Source organism: Ranitomeya variabilis, chromosome 1 (assembly GCF_051348905.1).
Source record: "Ranitomeya variabilis isolate aRanVar5 chromosome 1, aRanVar5.hap1, whole genome shotgun sequence".
In the NCBI taxonomy this organism is placed as follows: domain Eukaryota; kingdom Metazoa; phylum Chordata; class Amphibia; order Anura; family Dendrobatidae; genus Ranitomeya; species Ranitomeya variabilis.
This window is the reverse complement of record NC_135232.1, coordinates 1,026,773,583-1,026,798,910: the sequence shown is the minus strand read 5'-3', so window position 1 is coordinate 1,026,798,910 and position 25,328 is coordinate 1,026,773,583. Positions and strand designations below refer to the sequence as shown.

The 25,328-nt window shown below is 41.5% G+C and overlaps 2 protein-coding genes across 5 annotated transcripts in view; one reads left to right on the top strand and one right to left on the bottom strand.

The window, feature by feature from the left end:
- The window catches only part of LOC143793041 (uncharacterized), a 60,414-nt gene extending 41,990 nt beyond the window's left edge, over positions 1-18,424 (bottom strand). For both annotated transcript variants that reach the window (XR_013220035.1, XM_077279620.1), the window contains exons 1-2: positions 18,297-18,424; positions 8,222-8,298 (exon numbers count right to left, since the gene is read on the bottom strand). The gene's annotated coding sequence lies outside the window, so the exon portion shown is untranslated. The remainder of the gene's footprint in view (positions 1-8,221; positions 8,299-18,296) is intronic.
- PDLIM3 (PDZ and LIM domain 3) overlaps positions 1-23,544 on the top strand; it is a 69,190-nt gene extending 45,646 nt beyond the window's left edge. The window contains exons 4-8 of one of the 3 annotated variants that reach the window (XM_077279621.1): positions 4,636-4,823; positions 14,080-14,343; positions 18,329-18,459; positions 18,944-19,052; positions 20,917-23,544. In XM_077279621.1, the coding sequence (XP_077135736.1) occupies positions 4,636-4,823; positions 14,080-14,343; positions 18,329-18,459; positions 18,944-19,052; positions 20,917-21,106 (882 nt within the window). In that variant the 3' untranslated portion in view covers positions 21,107-23,544. Of the gene's footprint in view, positions 1-4,635; positions 4,824-7,331; positions 7,400-14,079; positions 14,344-18,328; positions 18,460-18,943; positions 19,053-20,916 lie in introns of all 3 variants that reach the window. The other 2 variants (XM_077279622.1, XM_077279623.1) reach the window with 2 other exon arrangements.
- Positions 23,545-25,328: the final 1,784 nt, after the last annotated feature.

The following is a 25,328-nucleotide window of genomic DNA, read 5'->3' as shown; positions in this document are numbered from 1 at the left end:
AAGCTGCGATTCATATCCTCTCTGCAGCAGCGTTTGCTGCAGAGAAGATATGAATAATAGTGTTTAAAATAAAGATCTGTGTGTCCGCCGCCCCCCCACCCCCTGTGTGCCCCCCCCGCTGTTCAGAAAATACTTACCCGCCTCCCTCGCTGCTTCCTGGTCTGGCCGCAGCTTCTAGTGTATGCGGTCACGTGGGGCCGCTCATTTACACTCATGAATAGGCGGCTCCACCCCTATTGGAGGTGGAGCCACATATTCATGAGTGTAATCGGCGGCCCCACGTGACCGCATACAGTAGAGAAGCCGCGGCCAGACCAGGAAGCACCGACAGCCAACGAGGGAGCGGGTGAGTATTTTCAGGACAGCGGGGGGCGCACAGGGGGTGGGGGGGCGGCAGACACATAGATCTGTCTTTTAAACACTATTATTCATATCTTCTCTGCAGCAAACGCTGCTGCAGGGAAGATATGAATCGCCGCTTCAGCACCATGTGGGGGGGACAGCGCTTACTGTAGCGCTGTCTCCTGCACGCAAACGGACTGCAGACGGAGAATGTCCGTGTGAGGTCCGTGTTTTACACGGACCCATTGACTTTAATGGGTCCGTGTAATACGTGCGCTCCCACGAACACTGACATGTCTCCGTGTTTGGCACACGGAGACACGGTCCGCAAAAAAATCAATGACATCTGCACAGATGCATTGATTTTAATGGGTCTACGTGTGTCAGTGTCTCTGGTACGTGAGGAAACTGTCACCTCACGTACTGGAGACACGGACGTGTGAAACCGGCCGTAGTCAGAGCTGTATAATATTATATATACACGCACAAATGCTGCTGCCCTGGCCACATTGTATGAATACATCTTGAGGGTATGTGCACACGTCAGGATTTCTTGCAGAAATTTTCCTGACAAAATCCGGACATTTCTGCCAGAAATCCGCATGTGTTTTTTTTGCGTGTCTTTTACGTGTTTTTTTTTGCACTCCAATTTCATGGGAAAGCCGCAAAAAATCAGCAAAAATAATGAACATGTTGCTTCTTTTTCCGGAATGCGTTTTTTTTTTTGCGGAAAAAAACGCAACATTTGCACAAAAAATGCGGAATGCATTCTAAATGATAGGATGCATAATATATGCGTTTTTTATGTGGTATTATAGCGTTTTTATTGGGGAAATCCACAAAAAAACCCGCAAAAATTCCTCAAGAAATCCTGACGTGTGCACATACCCTAAGGGCTCGCTCACACGAGTGTTTACATTGGATGATGTTTTGTTGGACCGCCCTCGGACCAATGTTATACTACGATGCAGTGCTGATCCGCATTTTTTTTTCATACCAATTCGGCATGAGAAAAAAAAATCACTGCATGCTGTGGTTTGCAGTGCAAATCAGAGGGTCCCCACCCATTTATGTCAATGCAAGTCTATGGATGAAGGCAATCATTGGATTGAATGTTGATGAGATCCAAGTGCAGTCTGATTTCAGTGGACTCACAGGATGGAGAAAATGGAGTAATTCTAGGTCTTCTCGTGACAGTGTGCTCCGAATATCTCATCAGACAGAATGGGATCACACTAAGCTGGCACGTGGATCAAACCTGAATCAGAGTCATTAACATCAATCCGATTCTCTCACATGAGAGAATATCCGCTCATGTGAGCGAGCCTAAGAAGTTGCCAAGCAAATTCTTTGGAGAGGAAAAGGTGTAAATAATCTTATGACACTTGCAAAAGTTTGTATGATGTCAGTACTGTTCGAGCCATTCATTGCAATAGCAAGATTGTGTTACTAAAATTGGCTGCAATCAACTAAAATAATACCAATAAGCAGTGCTAAATAGATCAACTCATACTGTTATGCAGAGCACAGCTATAGTTCCTCTACATTACCAGTGGCAAAGTAATATCACCAGCAAATTATACCACATGCAAATCCAAAATAATTACACCATACAAAGCTCCAAAAAATACTGCCATCCTTCACTCACTATAGGCACTCACATGTTGGATCAGGGACATCCTTGAGCTGTAAGACTTCATGACAATGGGTATTAATGATGCCCGTGAGTTTCACTTAAAATTGACCATTAAACTTTAATCCCTACCGACTACCTGCCCCCCCCACGTTCTTTTTGCCCCGTACCCCCAATAATTATGCATCAAACGTTCGTTTGGATAAATTGGCCACAGCAGCCTTTTTATTAACATTCAAACATAACAGTTTATTAACATTAAAACCCCAGGGAAGGCGGTCCTCGAAGCCCCAAGAATCAACCAACTCATAACCAATCTCCATAATTTGGCCTCCAGGTCGTGTCCTTGCCTCTAGCCGCTAGGCACCAGCTCAGAGACGCTTAAAGACTCGCCCGGCCAATATCCGCCAAAATCCCAAGGCCCCAGTCTTCTCGACTGTATAACCACCATTTACCATTTAATTCTCTAAGCCAAACCAGGGGGAGTCCAGGATCTCACACATCCCCCCCCTCCAAGCCGCCATTTCTTAGTACCACCAACTTCGAGGACCTCTTCCCCCCCGCCCTGCTGCCATGACGAAGCACACCTACCTCACCTTCAACGCAACGAATCCAACCTTTGCTAATCTCTCTAGAAAACCTGACACTAAAATTCCTAACCTTTGTCCCAACCCAGTAATTACCACATTAAAAAAGGGAGGGTGGGAGCTTACTATCTTGTTCAGAGGGGCACCAAAATGGTTGCTCCTCTAAGATGGGTGCCCCCTTTTATAGTCAACCCCCCCCCTATCACCCCCTCCTCCTTCCTGCCCATTTCACCCCCAACCAATCCGTAAGCCCCGATTCAAATAATATCTTCTCCTCACTCCACATTATCGCCCCCCCCTTTCTGCTCACTCCCTATAGGCCCACTCAACCCTGTCATGTCATCCTCCCTTAAAGGCCTGCGGCCTAGTCTGTTCTCACTTATTTGGCCTCATTCAGATGTCCGTGTTGCATGTCCATGTTCTAACATACTATCAAACAAAGGATTAAAAAAACAACAATATGTTACCATCTCATGATATTATCATATAAAACTTTAGTTTTATCATATATATTATTATGTTAGCACCAAGGAGTCAAATGTCACACACTAACGGAGAATCTTGCACATTTTATGTAAATTTTTATATTGAAATTCATTCATAAATGTATTTCATGCCAAGAGGTTACACTCCTTCGTTTTTAAAGGAAATCTGTCAGGTAATTTTTGAGGGCCCTACTGATAGTATCCTGAAATAGGGCTTGGGCAGTTTTTAAGGATATGTACCGTTTATTTTTGTATGTTGACCTGTTGTGTTGTGTTGCTGTAGCCCCCGGAAAATGTATCCTGGGACTTGCCTTCTGCTCTCTTGACCTGAGTGTGATAGCTGCATAGAAATACATGCGGTCACTCTCAGGTCACAAGAGCCAACGTCCAGCCCAAGAATTATGATGCAAGCCTCGGGCGAGTAATACGGCAGTAGGACTGAATCGGTGACGCTGGTGCAGAGGGGTGGATGGGATTATGGCGAGGGAAGGGGTGAATATTGATTTCACATTTACATGTGCACCGGCTAGCCAGGCATATGTCAATGCAAAATGAATATTCACTTTTTCCACCACCCATTATCCGGGCTACCCCTCTGCATCGGCATCACTGTTTGAGTGCCGTCAGACTGACATATTACTCGCAATCCTCGGGCTGGATGTCTGCTCTCTGACCTGAGCATGACAACATGTATTTCTATGCAGCTGTCACTCTCCGGTCAGGAGAGCTGACGACCAGTCTGAGGATAGCGACGCGATCCTCGGGCATACAGCAGTCTGTCTGAATTCGTGGCACAGGCAGAAGGGCGAGTGGGATTATGGATGGGGGAAAAGGTGAATAATCATTTGGCATTAACATATGTTTGACTTGCCGGCGCACGACAATACATTTTCATGGGCTTACAGCAACACAACTGGATATCGTACATCAATAAGTTACATATCTTAGAAGGGCGGCCCAAGCCCTATTTTAGGATACTATTAGTAGGGTCTGCAAATATGACCCAACAGGGTCCTTTTAAGTTTACATATAAAATGGTTTATTAAATGGTATAAAACACTGATACATTTCATATAGGTATTTCCCATAAAAATAGAGCAGCGAACACAATGACTAATGTTCCCCAATGTACTGTTTGTGAACTAATAATGTTTTGTTATGTTTGGACCTAAGACAGAGGTTCCTAACTTTATAAAACTTTTCACCCCTTGGGGGTTTGATGAGGCTTCTAAGCGGTTTCTTTTTCATTCAGAACATGCTTTGGACATTTGCTACAACCTGACCTGAAAATATCTAGTGATTGCTAATACAATTGCCTACGGTTGATGAAAATCCTAAAATTCTATTAAGAGACCATTAATGTTAAAGATGTTAATTTTATTTACTCTCCCATTATATAACCAAGCTACAAACTACATTGGGGTCGATCATTCACATGGACAGTTCGCAAAAACAAAAAAAAGGAGTTCATTAATCCAGAACTAATATGTGCGTGCCATGTTTATGTGTGAGATATAATCAGTGTCGCTTATGTTTAGTTTAACCCGCATGAATTGTGGTTTGGTGTGTTTTATCCAAATGTACGCAGGAGTTCAAGCCTATTGGTACAGCTCATAACAGAAGAGCACTACCATTTGTAGCTGGTGCACATATTGGGGACAAAAAGCAGGTAGTGAGTTCTTCCTATAATACCCCAATTGGACTATATTCATCTGGCAACATTAAAGATGCCTTCCACGGACAAATGAGAGGTCTTATTCCAAATGCAGATCAAATGTGAGTATGCGTGCAAAGGCAATGACGTGCTTAGTAAGAAAAGCAAACTAACCATTGTGACAAATCCTGTAATTGTTAATCCTAAACTCTTACCTTTATGTATCGTACACGTCAAATATGCAAGTAAAACTGTGGAAGATTGGCAGTTCTGGAATGGTTCGTTTACACGAGTAGATAAGCATTCAAATGATGATTATCATGATCGTAACTCATGACTAGCAAACGAGGTCAGACAAGTTTAACTAGGATGAACAACGAACTTTGGCACTGTATTTATAGAGATAACCTTACTTAAGACTTAACTTTCCACTTCTTTTTGCAGGTCAAGTTGTCGAGCGGGGAAAAATTTTTCACTTAAATTACACAAATTGTGAAAGCTAAACGAGAATGGGCGCTTCTGGACCCATCGTTCAGTCGCTCAGCACATTCACATTACACAATTATTGTGAAGGCTGGGGCATTAGGATCTGGTTTTCTGCCATAATTATGAATGTATGAGCCAGACACCTTATGCAGTCCTTCCCTCCCCCAAGAAATTAACGATTGGCCATATTAGGTTTTACACCGATGTTGGAAAACATTTGGGCAATCACAGCACGTTAGCTGGTGTACGACTCAGGATCCAGCTACAATTATGTAAAAAAGTGTAGCCTGCATTAGGAAAATAGACAAAATATTACAATAAAATTGCCATTTATTTCCATTCATATTTCCTGGTACTGCACAGCCACCTCTGTAATTACAGGCAGGCTCCCTTTTGGTCCATACATAGGGTACAACATATTGGATAGGTTCTGACATTAGACACTCCGTCGTTTTGGCTCAAATCATTTTAGCAAAATCAGTAATGTCATAACGAAAAATAAACGGACGTCAGCAATATGCCCAACACTCTTCTAAAGTGACTTACAAAGGGGCCATGGTTTCTTTGAACTGCAAAATGATCTAGATCTACTTCTGTTTTGAGCCACTAATAAGAGGCAAATTACTGGACTAGTGTATGCCACTGTAGACTCTGCCTACAACCCCGCCCCGGAGCACGAGAATCTCATTACACTGATTACACAAGAACCACAAGACAGATTTATTCACCCCAAGTATCAATTTAATCAGTAAAACAGCGCCAACCTAACAATGCCTGTAGTTTACTTGGCAAAATCCTGCTGACAGGTTCACTTTAATATTAGACTGCATTAGCAAATCTGCCCTATTATGTTAGTTTTGGTTTGTGGTGCCATTAAAGGAAGATCACATCAAAAAATGACCTATTGTTAAATCAGATTTTTAAGCTAAACTTATATTATCAATATATTCTGTATTTTTTTTAACAAATCACAATGTGTATTAAAAGTAATAAACTTGGAATTTTCACACTGGCCACTTTTTTTTAGACTCTAACTTTCTTGTATTTCTGGAAACAACACATGAACATGTGTGAGAACATGACCCTATCTTTTGTACTGAGGTATCTAATGAGTGCAAAGATAAATATGAAGAAAGAGGGATCAGGGGAGCTGTGATATTACCTATTGAAAATGATGGATCCTGTATATATAGGTGTTACCTGTCACTGTGATCCTGCCTCTGACAGTATGGAGCCTTGCTGAAAACTCATCCTTAAAGGACAGGAATTGTGAATTAAAAAAAAAAGCCCAAGTGGCAAGTGTGAAAATTGTAAGATTACTTTTTTATAGTATATATTTTTTATAGTAGATTTTTTATAAATATATCTTAAAAAAATATAAAAATATAAAATATGCTATAAAATATATATACTATAAAAATAGGAATCTTACAAATTTCAGTCGCCACTTGGGCTTTTTTTTTTAATTCATAAATCCTGTACTTCCAGGATGAGTTTTCAGCAAGGTTTCAAACTGTCAGAGGCAGGATCACAGTGACAGATAACACCTATATACACAGAATCCATAATTTTCAATAGGTAATATCACAGCTCCCCTGCTCCCTCTTTCTTCATATTTATCTTTGCACTCATTAGATACTCCAGTACAAAAGATAGGGTCATGTTCTCACACATGTTCATGTGTTGTTTCCTGAAATTCAAGAAAGTTAGAGTCTAAAAATATATACACACAAACAAAAAAAACAACAACAACAAAACAACACAGTTACATATAACACAGAAACCTGGTTTAAACAATAGGTCACTTTTCTGATGATAACTTTCCTTTAAGGCAAAACTAATAGAAAGTTTTTGTGTCACAGTAATAATAAGTGTAAAGCTTAGAGTTGGTATATCCTCCAGAAACAATCTATATGAAAAGTATACATGCAACTTTCCAAGACAGATCATTACCAAAGCACTGTGTTAGTTCTATGTAACTTTTCTCATAGGAAATTATTGTTATTCTTTACAACTGAAGTACAGAGATCTAATTTTTGCCCATGATGAATGTGTGAAAAACTATGCATTGATCATTCCTGATTTAACAAATATGTAACTTTATGGTTTACATTTAGACTTTACAAACCATTTTTATCCTACAGGATTTGGGATACTTTGAGCACAAGCATAATATCAGGCCTAAGCCATTCATTCTTCCAGGCAGGACCAGGTTATGATCATTTGAACTATTTGTGTTGTATGCATGCTACTAAATAGTATTACGGTAAATTACTAGTAACATCTTTGTGTAAGCTTTAAGACTAATTTGGCAAATAAAGAGGTAAAGCACAGGTCTTCTATGCAGAAATATAAGTTACTATATAGAAATGAACACAAAATCTACAGTATAAATGACAAATCAAAACCAGACGCAGCTAGAAACTATGCTAAATAACACACCTATACAGTATATACTACATTTAATGGGGTTGTCCACATCGATAAGTCTGCAGTCACTCTGTGTGACTGCAGACTTATGAATCCCCCCAGCGCACGCAGTGTGTTCTGTAGGGATTTGCCGGTTTCTGACCTGGAACCAGAGGGTATGTATGAGTTATACATATTCCCGGCCAGAGTCCATCTAGTGGTTGTGGCCTCACTCCATACACTTGTACTGAGCGAGTCCGCACCCAGTCTAGTGGTGCAGCGTAGCCGACTAGAGGGCACGACTTTGATCCATACAAGTGTATGGAAGCGAGGCTGTGCCCACTGGCCAGGAGTATGTATAACTCATACATACCCTCCAGTCCTGGGTCTGAAACCGGCAAATCCCTGCAGCGCACACTGCGTACGCTGGAGGGATTCATAAGTCTGCAATCATTCGATTTGGACTGGACAACCCCTTTAAGTTTTAGTTGAATGCTTGAAAAAGGTCAATACAAATACTACAAAATTATGTGCAAATCATAAAATATAAGGATTGCAGATACACACATATACACTGTGCAGCAGTTCCTGCATGTTGGCCAAAATGTGACACTACTGTACCTACAATTTCAGACTGAAGCATTCAGAAGACTTTTCTGGAAAACAGCATGCACCATAACATATTTCACAATTATATTCTTCCTAGAAGCAATGGGGTAAAATTAATTCTGTGTCCCAACACATAGAAGATGTGCATCTAATTTTAAGCCAGTTTATTTTGGGGTACATTTCCTAATTTTTTACCACAGAGTTTCACCAGACAGTCTAAAACTGCTCCAAATATATCACATTGGCTCTATCAGCTTGATAAATTTGGTGCAGCTTTGGACCTGCCTAGTCTAAGTTTACACCACCTATTATTTGGCTTACTTTGTGCCAATAATCTGTGTGTGAATAAGGATGCAAGGTCTCACATTTCAGTAGGAAAAAGTGTCTAAAACACTGAGGCCACACTCCGGCTAGCATTTGTAGCTGTTGTTTTAGCTCAATCAGGATGTGGAGTTTTCTTAAAGGGATTACAAGACTTTTCAGATCCGGAAAATAGAATCAGATCTGAAAAAGATAAAACAAAAAGAACCACAACAAATGCAGACTGATATCATTTTGTGGATTTGGAAAAAAACCATACATGGCAACACGGTAACTTACTTTTCTGAGCATTTTAACAACAAAGAAAATAAATAAACCCCCCCTATGGCGTTTTTTTTTATTTCCCGGCCAGACTGGTATCACTATTGCATGTTCCCAGTCCCTAATAATATATTGTACTTACCAGTCGCCATCTTTTGCTCTTCCTGGTGTCGCTTTATTCTTGTTCCACCATTTTGTGATAGCATCTCCTGACTGGCTGGACATCAGAGGTAAGTAGAGATGGGCGAACCCCTGGATATTTGGGTCCGGACGAACAGTTAAAAAAAGGATTCAGGTTTGGGTAATAGACAGCACAGTGAGAATAAGTCTAACGGTGAAGTGCTGAGCTCAGAGAGTTCATCGGGAGACTTGTTGTCACTGTGCTAGTGGTGATCTCACAGGAGGTCACCGTAGTTCAGGGGCCCGGCTGGGAACGCAGCCTCAGTGACCGGCGGTAACCTTAATGACGTCACCGCTAGTCATTGACGCTGCGCTCGCAGTAGCTCATTCACAAGTGGTTCTCAGCCTGGACAATCGTATCTTGGCACCGTCCAGGTTGAAAACGGTTTATCCCCAGACATGGATTATGCCGTGGGACAGAATGACGGACAGGTGAGGGATATGGTTGTTTTTTTTTGTTTTATTACAGGAGACGAAGAGTTCAATGGAATAGGCGTTAGGGGAGTATAACTGTGTTTGTAATTTTCAAACAGAAAAGGAAAAGTGTGTTTTTATGGCTGTGTCTTTATTTACAATATAACTAAGATTAGTAATGGATAAGCATCTTATAGACTCCTCTCCATTAGTAATCCGTGGGCTTGATGTCACCTGACAATACAAAGGTGACATTAACCTCACAAATATGAACCCCATTTGCCACTGCCACAGGGCAACTGGGAAGAGCCGGCCAAAGCACCAGAATGGGCGCATATAATAGATCCACCTTTTCTGGGTGGCTGAGGGCTGCTATTTTTAGGCTAGGGGGGGCACAATATCCATGGCCCCTTACCAGCCTGAGAATTCCAGCCCCCTGTTGTCTGCTTTAGATTGGCTGGTTGTCAAAAATGGGGGGACCCAACGTCGTTTTTTAAAACTATTTAAATAATTATTAAAAATGGTGCGGGGACCCCTCTACTCTTGAAAACCAACCTTGCTAAAGCTGAGAAGAGTACAGTGGAACCCAAGTCGTTTTTTTTTAAATTATTTATTTAAAAAGCAGGCTGATGCTTACTCCCATCACCTGCCACCTGCTTTCGTTGTGAGTCCGCAGCAGGATGCGGACTCATGCTGTCATTTGACAGCATGGGAACCGCGGCTGCCTGACCGGCGGTAATGATTTTTACCGCCAATCAGAGGCAGTGTTTGCCGCGCTGTCATGCACATGACAGAGCGAGAAACACCCAGTGTTCTGGGGGGCCAAACCTGAACAGTAATATGGACTTCCTGGTGAAGTCCTTGTTCAGGTTCCGTGCCCAAGCAGTAGGTGTTTGGTACAAACCCCGAACTTTACTTTCGCCCACCTCTAGTCACGAGATCTCAATGTTAGTGACTTCTAGTCCTCCCAGAAAACAATGGAGCCATCAGGCAGGTCATAAACTGCTGGAAATTGACCAGAACGGTGCCACAAACAGAAAAAGACAGCGGCTGTAAAGTATTTTACTTCGGTCTGGGAACATTCATTGGTGATGCCACTCCTGCAGGAAGACTAAAAACAAAACCCACCAGAGTGGTACTTTAAGAGTATGTGCACATGTCAGGATTTCTTGCAGAAATTTTCCTGACAAAAACCGGACATTTCTGCCAGAAATCCGCATGTTTTTTTTCGCGTTTCTTCATGCGTTTTTGACGCGTTTTTTGTGCGTTTTTTCCCAAATGCATAGAATTGCGGGAAAAATGCGGAAAATCCGCAAAATTAATGAACATGCTGCTTTTTTTACCGCGATGCGTTTTTTTTGCGGAAAAAAACGCACCATGTGCACAAAACATGCAGAATGCATTCTAAATGATAGGATGCATAATGTATGCATTTTTAATGAGTTTTTATAGCGTTTTTATCACGAAAAAACCCGAAAAATACCCGAAAAAACCTGAACGTGTGCACATACCCTTAAGATACATGGTATATCCAGCCTGACATGTTGTCATATAGAGGCATCATACAGTGGCAAACTGAATGCCTACAGCTACTGTACAGGGTCTGTGCTCTCTCATTTGCATGAAGGGTTAAACATGCAATTGTAATTCTCTAATGCAGTGTTCATATCTATGTACCTTAAGGTTTACATTGCTCATTGATAGCAGCATTCTGAACTAATTGTTGCATTCTAGTAGAAAACAAAAACGTGGATTAGGTTACTGGATATGGCTCCTACCCTGAGCCAACTGATCCATTTTTTCTAATGAAGAAAATTCTCGGGAAGACGACAGAAAGATAAAAAAATATTTATGTTTTTCAATGCTATTTCTGGGGGTTGTTAATGGCATGGAAAAATGGCACTGTAAATGTACAGCGTCTTATAATGGTGTGTCTCTGAGAATTACCCCCGTCAGGGTGAGGAAGCATACAAATGTATTCCTACATCAATATAGTTACAATAAGCACAATTATAAAAGCAGCATAAAAACAACAATAAATTGTAAAATGTGGCTTCAGGGGTCCCTATAGATATAGATTAATTAATAAGAATATTTTCCGCTTCTCTTTGCTTACTCTTACTATATTTTTTGTTGGCGGCTCTAATATCTCCAGTTTTCCCTGCATGGTGGCACTGCCAAAATATTGTGTGTATAAAATGTGTTAAAATATTTAGAAGCAAATTACAGAAAACGAGTAAAAAAAAAAAAATCTAGGATTTTACCATAGTATCATGTGGCTGTTTACCTGAGGACCATTCCTAATGTTTCAAATATCATGTACTACATGGCTCCTAACAACTAGCATCTGAAGCGTAAAAATGACCCAAAGACTGATTGGATTGGAGACAAAACTTTCCATGCACAGTCAACTTAGAAAAAACATAATTGGTGATGAAAGCTCGAGACAACTTGTACAACGCTTTGAAGAAGTTGTCAGATAGCAATTTAACAGTAAGAAGCTATCCCTATTGCTTTAACATCCACTGGTAAAGTTCACACAATGCTTTTGATCTGCATGTCTACCCGATCTCTCAGAAATAATGATTGTTTCTAGTGCTTTCAAATAACAATACTATAAAAACTGCACGTCAGTCTTAGGCCGGGATCACACATACGCGAGATACGGCCGAGTCTCGAGGTTGAAAACCCAGCTCTGGCGCCGGCACTCCGGAGCGGAGCGTGCAGCTCCATGTATTGCTGTGCGGCCGCACGCTCCGCTCCAGAGTGCCGGCGCCAGAGCTGGGTTTTCACCTGCGAGACTCGGCCGTATCTCGCGTATGTATGATCCCGGCCTTAGACCTTATGTACGTTACCAAATGATGCAAAAGTGTGAACTGTACTTTTGAAGTTCCATGTGGTGCTCTATATTTAGACATTCGAGTAAATGTAGAATGACAAAAATACATTTATCCCAATTCATGCACATTTGGTCTAGGGATAAAAAAATGGTATTGTCACAGCAGCGGTCATCAGCAGGTGTGGAAAGTAAGAATGCTTTCAAAAATAAAAGTATTAATAGTTTATTAACAATTAACAAAATGCAAAGTGAATAAGCAAAAGGCAAATCTAAATCAAATCAATATTTGGTGTGACCGCACTTTGCCTTCAGAGCAGTGTCAAAGCACCGATCCTTCTAGGTACACTTGTACGCATCTTTTAAAGGAACTTGACAGGGCAGTTGCTCCAAACACCTTGGAAGAACTAACCACAGATCTTCTGTGGATGTCGCTTGTGCAATTCCTTTTGTCTCTACATGTAATCCCAGACAGACTGGATGATGTTGAGATCAGGGCTCTGTGGGGGCCATATCATCACTTCCAGGACTCCTTGTTCTTTAGGCTGAAGACGATTCTTAACGACATTCGCTGGATGTTCGGGTAGTTGTCCTGCTGCAGAATAAATTTGGAGCCAAATGAGTTGCCTCACTGATGATATTAGATGATGGATAAGTATCTGCCTGTATTTGTCAGCTTTGAGCACACCAAGAAATGGGCAACACTAAGGACCACAAACACAGTGGTCAGCCAAGAACCCTTTGTGCAGCACATGAACGATACATCATGCTTACTTCCCTTCCAAATCGGAAGATGACCAGCAGTGCCATCAGCTCATAACGTCAGTAACCAGGCGAGCCCAGCTACACTCATCCAATGTTCAGAGAAGTCTGGCCAGAAGTGGTCTTCACAGAAGAATTGCAGCCAAATGCCGTACCTTCCATATGGAAATGGTCAAGTCACTCAGCTATGCACAAACACATAACTTGGCTATAGAAAAATGGCAGCATGTGCTCTGGACTGATGAGTGATATGTGAAATATTGGGATTTAGTAGAAGGCAGATTGTTCACTGAAGGGCTAGATAGTGGCACAATAATGAGTGCCTGCAGGAATCAGTGACACAAAGTGAAGGGTCCTTGCAACTTTGGGGCTGCGCTTATCAAATTGAGATGGATTTTGATGAAGATTATGCTGACAAATACAGATACTCATCTATCATGTAATACAATCAGGGAGATGATTGACTGGCTCCAAATTAATTCAGCAGCAGGACAAGGAAGTCCTGGAAGTCCCCACAGAGCCCTGATCTCAACATCATTGAGTCTGCCTGGGATTACATTATTTGAAAGGATTTGCACAAGTCGACAGAAAATCTGTGGTTGGTTCTACAAGATCTTTGTAGGACAACCTACCTGGTGAACTGATGCTTTGATGCGGTTTTGAAAGCACAATGTGATCACACCACATATTGACTTGATTTAGATTTCTCTTTTTCTTATTCATTTTGTTAATTGCTCAAAAATAAAATATTAACATTCCAATTTTTTAATTAATCGTGCCACAATTTGTACACTACGGCAGCACGCAGACTGTAGATATATATATAAAAACATTAATGAGAAAACACAGGAAGATATGGAATCCTCCTGAGAATAACCACAGCGCCACATGGAACATTACAGGTCCATAGTCCAGTTGTGTGCATGGGGCCAGAACATTAGTTTTCTATGTGCATGCATTATGTCAGCCATTTCACTGATTGATGTAACCCATATGAGAACATGTGTGCACGCCACGTACTCTGTAACTACACGCTGGCTAATATCTGCACTTCTTTATAACTTTTTCATTCCTGGTATGTCACTGGCTGTGTAACCCAGTGGAAGCAGCACGCCTTCAGGCTTTGACCCTGGCAGTGGACGCAGCACCCCCTCCACAGTGAGCACAGTCAGCACCATAGATCCTGGTGAGCTGAAAGCTGCCTCCAGAATTGCACCTAACATTCCTCTGGAAATGGAGCTTCCTGGTGTGAAGATCGTCCATGCACAGTTTAATACACCGATGCAACTATATTCTGATGATAATATTATGGAAAGTCTACATGGGCAAGTCTCCACCATCTTGGGGGAGAAACCTCAGATGAGGTACATGGTACTTAATGTAACAGCGTTATAGATGTCATATTAAAGACAGAACCTTTACATTCCCATGAAAGACTTTAGTAAGAAAAATTTATCCTAATAAGGTTAGTAGATGTGCTACTATATGCACCTCATAGAATGGCATAGAAAAATAATATCAAATCAGAAGCATAAAGAGGTGCGGTAAGGGCTCATATACTTCTAGGTGTGCTGTACTATAGATCTGTACATACATCCATGAGCATTCACCCAAAAGGAAAGGTTTTATGTCAATGTAGTGTGTATATAAGGTTTTGCTTTTAATATATAGTCAGCTTTCTAAATATCCTAATTGTAATGTCTATGTTCTTAATAGGTAAATAGAAAGCAAAACCCATCAAACCCTGCACATTGTTACATGATCACAATGTTACACAACCATGCTGTAATTATGAATGACACCATCGTGTAGCTGTACACGGAATAGTCTGTAGCTGTCCACTTTCTGTTGCCACATAGATCTGTTCTTGGGATCGAGTCACCATTACAGTGAAAATATTAGAAAAGGGAATATATGTATTTTGGGAACATACCGTAATTAAGTTCAGAGATGCTGAAAGTCAATATGGTGGTCATTAGCGATGAGCGAGTATACTCGTTGCTCGGGTTTTCCCAAGTATTTGTTAGTGCTCGGACATTTAGTTTTTGTCCACGCAGCTGCATGATTTACGGCTGCTTGACAGGCTGAATACATGTGAGGATTCCCAAGCAACCAGGCAACTCCCACATGTATTCAGGCTGGCTAGCAGCAGTAACTCATGCAGCTGAGGCGACGAAAACTAAATCTCTGAGCACTAACAAATACTCGGAGACCACCCAAGCATGGGAAACCCGAGCAATGAGTATACTCACTCATCACTAATGGTCATTACTAAAATGATGCTTGATAGACACTTTGTAAATCATTTTATATTACGTAAATATGATTTAACAAAATATCTGAAAAGCATTTTATATCAGGGTTTTTTATTAAAAAGGTTACTTTGGCTTTTGAAAACTTCTTTGTAAGTGTATACATAGTCAGCAATACATTCCCTTCACAGAAAAAGCCAGAGAGCTTGTCTGGTGGCCTGTATCTCCAACCATTCTCGGTTCCCTCCCTCGTAATGACCTTATAGACTGATTTATAACCAAGTCCTAGCTAAAATTAGTGGGAGTGCTTCTTTAAAAGATAGCTACTATTATGATATTGATGACCTATCATTAAATCATCAGTACGAGACTGGAGATGGTCGATCACCCAGCACCCCCACTGATTGGTTATCCTCAGGTGCCGAGTATAAAGCGGTTGTACATAGCGGTACGGCACCTCCACATCACACTGTTTAGTGGCTGCTCGGTCCCGGGTATAGGGTCCCTTTGAAAGATCATCAGTATCATAGTAGTGGACAAACCTCAAATAAAACACCATTGCAAAATGTTTTAAGAGTATTTTAAGTTCTCCTCCTGTACTGGTCAGCACAGCTTACTGCAGACTGCACAGCTCTTCTGTTCTCAGATGTTGATGAAGGTCCGTGTGGCCACTGTTCTCTCTAAGCTGTACACTCTGGAATTGATAGTTATAGAATAAAGGTCTGTGCAGGGGTATATATCAGACGTGCTCATTAACCTCAATATTAGCCTGTTTTATCTCTTATTTTTAGATGGCTCAGCTCAGAGGGAACATTGCATGTGACCAGTCACCAGACCAGTCCACCAGCCTCCAAATGAATAACATACTTTCCAGAGTTTCTCCTATTGGAGGAGTCTGATGGACACTTCTGGTCACATGTGTTTCCATCAACTGTGGTTCTGAGAACAGGAGAGCTGTGCAGTCTGTGAAGAAAGCTACTAATAAGCAGGTGGTGCATCACAAGGAGGAGAACCTGTAATACTTACATCTTTGTAATTGACACATAATCAGGCCCCAAACACTTTTCTTAAAATAAAGTACAATAAATCGGAATCAAATAAGTGACAAACTGGAACAGCAGGAACGAGGACCCTGCCCACAAGGGTTTGCAATCTGCTATTTACCGTATATTTGTTCCGACTGAATGACATAAAAGATTCAATTAAGGAGTTCTCAAACAACAGTGGCAAATCTTAAATGTTTAACCCCTTACTGACCTCGGACGGAATAGTACGTCAGATGGCAGTACCCCCCACTTTGATGTGGGCTCCGGCGGTGAGACTGCATCAAAGATGGGACATGTCAGCTGTTTTGAACAGCTGACATGTGTCCGCAATAGGCGCGGGCGGAATCGAGATCCACCCGCACCTATTAACTAGTTAAATGCCGCTGTCAAACTGACAGTGGCATTTAACAAGCACTTCCGGCCATCGGGCCGGAAATGCGTGCACCGGTGACCCCCGTCACGTGATCGGGGGTCATCGGTGCGTTGGCATGACAACCACAGGTCTCCTTAAGATATCTATGGTTGTTGATGCCAGATTGCTGTGAGCGCCACCCTGTGGTCGGCGCTCATAGCAAGCCTGTAATTCTGCTGCATAGGAGCTATCTGAGCATCCCCTCTATGTATGCTATTGAAGCATGGCAAAAGTTTTAAAAAAATGTTTTTAAAAATATGGAAAAAAAAAATAAAAAAATATAAAAGTTCAAATCACCCCCCTTTCGCCCCATTCAAAATAAATCAATAAAAAAATCAAACCTACACATATTTGGTATCACCGTGTTCAGAATCGCCCGATCTATCACTAATAAAAGAAAAAAATTAACCTGATCGCAAAACAACGTAGCGAGAAAAAAATTCAAAACGCCAGAATTACTTTTTTTGGTCGCCGTGACATTGCATTAAAATGCAATAACGGGTGATCAAAAGAACATATCTGCACCAAAATGGTATCAATAAAAATGTCAGCTCATCGTACAAAAAATATGCCCTCACCCAACCCGAGATCACAAAAAATGGAGACGCTTCTGATATCAGAAATTTGCACAATTCTTTTTTTTTTTTGCAAAGTTTGGAATTGTTTTCACCACTTAGATAAAAAATAACCTAGACAAGTTTGGTGTCTATGAACTCGAAATGACCTGGAGGATCATATTAGCAGGTCAGTTTTACCTTTTAGTGAACCTAGCAAAAAAGCCAAAACAAAAAACAAGTGTGGGATTGCACTTTTTTGCAATTTCACCGCACTTGGAATTTTTTTCCCGTTTTCTACTACAGGACATGCTAAAACCAATGATGTCATTCAAAAGTAGAACTCGTCCCAAAAAACAAGCCCTCACATGGCCATATTGACAGAAAAATAAAAAGGTTATGGCTCTAGGAAGGAGGGGAGTGAAAAATGAAAAAGCAAAACCGAAAAGCTCCAGGGGTTAAAGCTGATGTTAGCATTATATATATGATTATAACGTCACTTGGTTGAGAAGTAACGTTATCCCCTATAGATAACTTCTTGATTGCTTGGAATCTGACCATTGGGACCCCCAGCGATGGCCGTTCTCCTGATCACTGGAGGTCTCAGTGGTAGAACCTTGACTGTTCAGGAAGTTATCCCATAGCCATAAGTTCACATCTTGGTACAGACCCTTTAAAGGGCTTGTCCACTATTTGGAAAACCTTTCATAACTGCAACAGTGCCCCGTGTGAAATAAAGTACAATACTGACTTCCCAGACAGGCGCCATTCTAGTGATGACGGTGCTGTATTCTTTGCTGTTCATGTGACATTGTCATGTGAGAAGGATTTGAATGTCGCCGGCAAACACAGCGTTGACATTGCTGAAATGGTGCCAGTCCGAGAGATTAATAAATGGGGTTTTTATTTTACACGGGGCACTATTGTATATAGGAAGGAGCTGTTCAAGTAGTAAGCAACCGCTTTACCTGTAGTCCTATGGTATCCTTCACAGAGTTTGCAATACTGGAGAATAATTTAGCGATCGAAGTTCTATATTACAGCACTACTTACGTGATGGATTCATTATTCATTTATTTTTTCAGTGATCCACTACCTGCCTCAGGACCACAGTCAGATGTTTACAGGCTCCTCCATGATGACGCAGAACTTGAAAGTAGACCGCGGCAGTCTGGTTCCTTCAGAATGCTGCAAGATATGGTTGACGATGATTCTGGTTAGTACACATATATGTACTGTATTATGTAGCTGGAAACAAGGGCCAAGTGCCCCCACTCTCAACAGATCACCTTCACCATAGGTCCCTGAGGTTATTGCTTTATGTAGCCCCATCAATGGCTTTACATAAAACAACTAATATTTAGCTACATCACTGGTATAACAAGTCATTCAGTAATTGCATTTTATATCTGTAATATTAAAGGGAATCTGTCACCCCATTTTTCGCCTATAAGCTTCGGCCACCGCCATCAGGGGCTTATCTACAGCATTCAGTAATGCCCCTGGATAAGTATAATCTAATTTGTTTTTCTTATCTTTAAGGTTACATTGGGCGCTTATCTACAGCATTAAAGAATGCTGTAGATAAGCCCCTAATGGCGGTGGCCGCATCTTATATGCGAAAAATGGGGTGACAGATTCCCTTTAAGAATTTAAAAAAACAAACAAACAAAAATTTGCTGTAAAAATTCTTGTTTCAGATCGCCCTGCAGGCACAAGAAGTGTAAGAGCCCCAGTCTCCAAGCCCAGCACAGGTGTACCAGCTGTTCAAAAAGTTCCCCTATGTGACAAATGTGGGAACGGGATAGTGTAAGTATAAATGGGTATAAAAATAAGTGTTGAACACTTAGCTACCGGTATATTCTGCTGTTTCAGTGATACATAGGTTGAAGAAAGATATTTTTCGTATTATAAGACGCACTCCACCCCATCCAAACTAGGGGGAAAATGGTGATGCATTTTAGAATCCGAATGTAGCTTACTAGGGGTGAGGGGGCTGTGGTGGAGCGGGGTCCAGGGAGGCAGGAAGCTTGCGGAGGCAGTGGCAGGAGAGGGGCAATGCTGCAGGTCCAGGGCTGGGAAGAGGGGTGTTCAGCGGTGCAATGCTGCGGCGGCCCAAGGACTTTCCTAAAACATTGGCGGAGTCCTCGCACTTCCCATCGTTTTCACTGTGGTGGACTTCGTGAAAATCTTATATACAACCTTACTGAATGCTTGTAAGTTCCAGATTGTACAGTTACTGAAGTGTCCTTCTCACATGTACAGAGCACTATCAGGGTGAAAGCACAAGGTGACTGTTCTCAGCATCCAGCTCCCAATGAATTCCATAAAATGAAGACAATTAGAAGTTCTGTAAATATGTAATGCGTTTTTGGGACATTCCCTACAAAGAATATTTGTCTTGCCTGAAGGGGAACGTTTTCCATCAAAGAAATTACATTATACTTAGGTATAGTAGGTATTGAGCTACTAACTAAAGGAGCATAAAGAATATATTTTTTCTTTGGGATTCATTGGCAGTTTGGTTCTGAGAACAATCATGAATTTGGCATCATGTTATAAATGGTGATCTAGAGCCACACAATGGGGCAAGTTACTATTTCATTCTTACTAGTTTCCCGGCATAAACACACAGGTATACAGCATAGAGTTTGTCCACCACTTTATCACTGATGACCTGTCCTTGGATAGGTTATCAATGTCTGATCGTTCGGGGTCCGACACCTGGCCATCCTCACCAATTAGCTATTGTCGGTGGCAAAGTCCGCGCCGGCCGAAACTGCTAGAAAGCTGCTCTGTCTTCTTATAGTGGCCTATCAAATCAATAGGAGGCGGATGGGTAGTAAACTCCAGCGGCCACTATTAGAAAGATGGAACAGCTCTGTAATAGAACAGTTACAGTCGGCGGTTGCCGACACAGAGAACAGCCGATTAGTGGGGGTGCCGGGTGTCAGACCCCGAATAATCAGACACGGTCATCAATGAAAAAGGGGTGGATAACCTCTTTAAGGCTACTTTCACACATCAGGTTTTCACTGTCAGGCTTAACAATTTGCAACGGATCCGTTTTTTTTTCCAAAAGTCGCCGGATTCAGCCTGACGGCGAAAACCTGATGTGTGAAAGTAGCCTTAGATGATCTCTTTTCTCCGTTAAACCCCTTTGAATTGTGTGATATTTATGTCCACTGGACAGATGTAAGGTGCATCCGACCTTACTCTTGTAGCCATGCAGCTTTCAAAGAAGTACATTATCTGCACAGATGTTTGACCTATGGTCTTGCACAGATGACCACATAAAGCTGCAATAACATTTTCTGGGAGCCATACGGTCTTTCCTTTGGGCTCTTATTTTAAAGAGAGACAAACTTATTTCTCATGATTGCAAAGATAAAACTTTTTGACATAAAACAACACAAAAAGTCTACTCAAAATGCTCATAGTAGGTGCAATATTTTGGGACACTGGCATCTTGTATCTGTTTCACTCTGTCTCTATAGATGTCCTAGTATGGAGAGCTGCCCTGTACTATCATTTGTCAAAGTTGGTTATGATACGAGTTTTGCAAGGTGCTGAGAACATGTAAAATAAAAAAAAAACATTTACAAAAAAATAACATTAATAGGATAAATATTAAAACAAAAAAAATCTATTTTTTTTTTATCTCAAAATATAGCGGCACTGTGGTAAAAGCTAAGGATAAGTTTCGCCACCCCGACTGCTTTGTCTGTGCAGACTGCAATCTGAACCTGAAGCAGAAAGGATACTTCTTTGTGGAGGGTCAGCTGTATTGTGAAGCCCATGCAAGAGCACGCATGAGACCACCAGAAGGATATGACGCGGTCACAGTCTACCCAAAAGCCTAACTGGAGCCAACTTCAACCACAACTTATTTCAAGAAGCCCAGAGAGCTTTAATGATGCGTATTGTAGGTTTTCAAGTGGTGTGAAGCCAAAGGTTTATCAACTACGCGAAAAATGAAAACCGCACCTAGGACGTCAGTAATGAATAGGATTTTCTATAGCGTAATACTTTGCCAAACGACATGAAAAAAGGCTTTTGTATAAAAAAAATATGTATTTGGATAGCATATAGCTTAGAGAAATAATTTCACGAACACAAACGCACCGCACTTTCACCTTTACAAGAACGAGACATATTGCACTTTCACCACGAGCTTTTCACAATAACGGCCCTCTTTCTGAAGCCTACAATATATACTAGTTCATAAAAATCCTAAAGGTGACAGATACGGCATGAATATAACTTTGGGGTCTGGTACTTGGCTTTGTGCGATGTGAAGCAGCCCAAACAATACAAAAAACAGAGATCTATCAATGCAGGAGAAACCAGCGGAGAAACTAAACATCACGAGGGACATTTACACAGACATGTGAAGGTATATAGAAAGGCGGTTTACCTTTACTACTTTCACAGAACCCTCACAACAGTCTGCACTAATCGTATATCCCACAAGTGCTGCACACGCAGGACTAGAGAACATGAACACAATGTCCGCGTTTGGGTCTGATCAAACCGTGGAGTTTTTTTATCTTTGCATTTCAGCTATTTTTTGACCAAAGACATTTGGACTAGAGAATCAGAATGTACAACATTCATTTTACAAGGATTCTCTAACAATCAAAAATGCTTAGGTTATTGTCACTGGGCTAGAAAATGTTACATGCACACGTACATTTTCATTTTTAAGAAAAACAAAAAAGAGATGCTAGAACGCCCTCCCTTCATATTTTCCTTACTTTTAATAACATTTAAAACTGAGACATATACTGTGTAAAGAAATGTTCTGTGTCTGAGGAGCTGGGCCATGCTCCCTTCCCTCCTCACTGTCCTGTGTCTGGCAGTAAGACAACTGGCTAAAGCAGAAACCTCACTGTCCAGTCTGTAGTAGTACAGAACATTACTAAAACCCCCTTCCCCTTGACTAAGTTCCCCCTTCAAGGGATTGTCCAGGATCGGAGGGTATGTATGAGTTATATATACCCCCGGGCAATGGCTGTGGCCTCTCTCCATACACCTGTATTCGGCTATGCCCACTGGACGGCGTGCAGCCTTGCACAATACAAATGTTTGGAGCGAGGCCACAACCACTGGCTAGGAGTATGTATATAACTCATACATACCCTCCGATCCCAGGTATAAAACTGGCGAATCCCCGCAGCCCACACTGCGTATGCTGGAGGGATTCAGAAGTCTGGAGTCACTCGATTTGGACAGGACAAGACAACCCCTTTAAGTTTTAATTGAATGCTTGCAAAAAAGTCAATACTAATACCGCAAAATTATGTGCAAATTACAAAATACACGGGACAACCACTATCAGGCCATTACCAGTTGGAAATGAACCAGATCTGCAGACTATCCCAGTGTTACTTGCAGACCTGTATCAGGATCATGTAGAAATGGCTGCATTCTAACTAACAGTGAGGGCGACTGTACTTATCGTTTACTTTTATTATTTATTTCTAGGTTTATTGTTCCTTTACACAGTCAATGGGACAACAGATATGAAGTATCAAAAAGACGATTTCTCAGTGTAGGGAAAACTGATACTGTTTAATATGGAAGTTGTAATTTGTTTGACGGAAAACAAAGATGACACATTGGTGTGAATATACATTTATTTCAATTGTTATAACATAAAATACAGTAGTTACACATCTACAAATGTTACAGCTGGAAAAAAAACTCACAACCTACATTTTTCACTACAACTTTACGCTATTATTTGCATCTTTACATAAGTCTCAGAGTGTGCAGAAGGGAGCAGTGAAAATCGGATTCCCATCGTGTTCTTTTATGGCAGATTCACAGGAGTCGTCATAAGTGTATAGTGGAAGTGTATCCCCCCACCAGGGCAGAGGGCATCCGCCTAGAGGACGTCTCCCCCCACCACACACGGTTTTCAGTGGGGAGGAGGTTGAAATTCTCATACAAATGAATGTGAATTCTAACCAGGGCTACACTGACAGCACCACGAATCAGAGACCCATTCTCTAGATAGACGGGGGTCGCATTTGTGGGAGCCACATCTACTATAGGGTCGCTTAGGGCTTTTCCAGCAGTAAATATGCCATAAATGTAAAAAATGGAAATACCTCTAATGTATTTTAATATGTTTAGATCGTTTGTTTAATTTTGTCTACTAATAAGGAGAAAACATAAGTAAACATTATCCTGTTACTACACTGTTTTTTTGATGTGATGCCATTTGAAAATAAAAGTGTGACTTTTTGTTACTTAATGCAAATGAGCATTAAATAAATCTCCACAAAAATACAGATTGGGTATTGTTGTTTAAAAAAAATAATACAGAAAAAACTTATTTTGTTAGATATATATATATATATATATATATATATATATATATATATATATATATAGTTATCGCAAAAGGCGATAGAGGAAAATTATCATTGTTACAAAATTTAGTGCAAGAGGTATTTTGCAACTTTTTTACCTTTTTGTGATACTTCTGGAATTATTCTAACAAGGGAACTGGGCTTAGCAAAATGCTGTATGGTCAACCACTGACAACTTACTAATACGCATATCAGAAAACTGGTGTAAATTGTAGCCAAAATCTTAACAGCTCATTGATCTTGAGCATTTACAAAAAGCCATCTGGTGCATACATGAGGAATAACACTATTTCTGGCCAATGTATAACTATTAGCCTTAATTTTTCCCCTTTTACAGGTTTTTTTCTGTAATTTCAGTAGTCTCTGAGCTAATGAGTGGAGCCTAGCTGCTGTGTCGTCACCCATACACTGCATACAATGATTACCGTTCTGCCTCTGTTCAACATTATCAGAAAGAGCAACAGCAGGGAGGACATTATACAGCAGTGCTGAGCAATGTAGCTGTGAATTCAGCTCTGCAATCTTGTTCATTCCTTATTATTATTATTCATTTTTATAGCGCCATTGATTCCATGGCGCTTTACGTGTGAACGGGGCAAATATAGACAAGCACAATAAACATGAGTAAAACAAGGCACACACAAGTACAGGAGGAGAGAGGACCCTGCCCGCGAGGGCTCACAGTCTGTAGGGGATGGGTGAGGATACACTAGGTGAGGGTAGAGCTGATCATGTGGCGATTCAGTAGACTGGGAATCACTGCAGGTTGTAGGTTTGTCGGAAGAGGTGGGTCTTCAGGTTCCTTTTGAAGGTTTCCATGGTAGGCGAGAGCCTGATGTGTTGGGGTACAGAGTTCCAGAGTATAGGGGAAGAACGGGAGAAGTCTTGGATGCGGTTGTGGGAGGAAGAGATGAGAGAGGAGTAGAGAAGGAGATCATGAGATGATCGAAGGTTGCATGCAGGTAAGTAATGGGAGACCATGTCACAGATGTATGGAGGAGTCAGATTGTGAATGGCTTTGTATGTCATTGTTAGTGTTTTGAACTGTAGCCACTGGGCAATAGAAAGCCAGTGAAGGGCCTGGCCGAGACGAGAGGCTGGGGAGTAACGGGGAGACAGGTGGATTAGTCGGGCACAGAGTTTAGGATGGATTGGAGTGGTGCCAGAGGGGAGGCCAGAGAGTAGGAGGTTGCAGTAGTCAAGGCGGGAGATGATAAGGGCATGTACTAGTGTTTTTGTGGTTTCATGGTCAAGGAATGCACGGATCCGGGAAATGTCTTTGAGTTGGAATCGGCAAGAGGAGGCAAGGGCTTGGATATGTGGCTTGAAAGAGAGGGTAAAGTCAAGGATCACCCCGGGGCACCGAGCGTGCGGGACCGGGGAAAGTGAGCAGCCATTGACATTAATGGCTAGGTCGGGTGGAGGGGTAGAGTGAGGTGGGGGAAAGATGATGAATTCTGTTTTGTCCATGTTCAGTTTTAGAAAACGAGCAGAAAAGAAGGATGAAATAGCAGACAGACATTGTAGGATTTTGGTCAGTAAGGAAGTGAGGTCGGGTCCAGATAGGTAGATCTGCGTGTCATCAGCGTAGAGATGATATTGTAAACGGTGGGATTTTATGAGCTATCCCAGGCCAAAGTTGTAGATGGAGAAGAGTAGGGGTCCTAGAACTGAGCCTTGGGGAACACCGACAGACAGGGGGCGA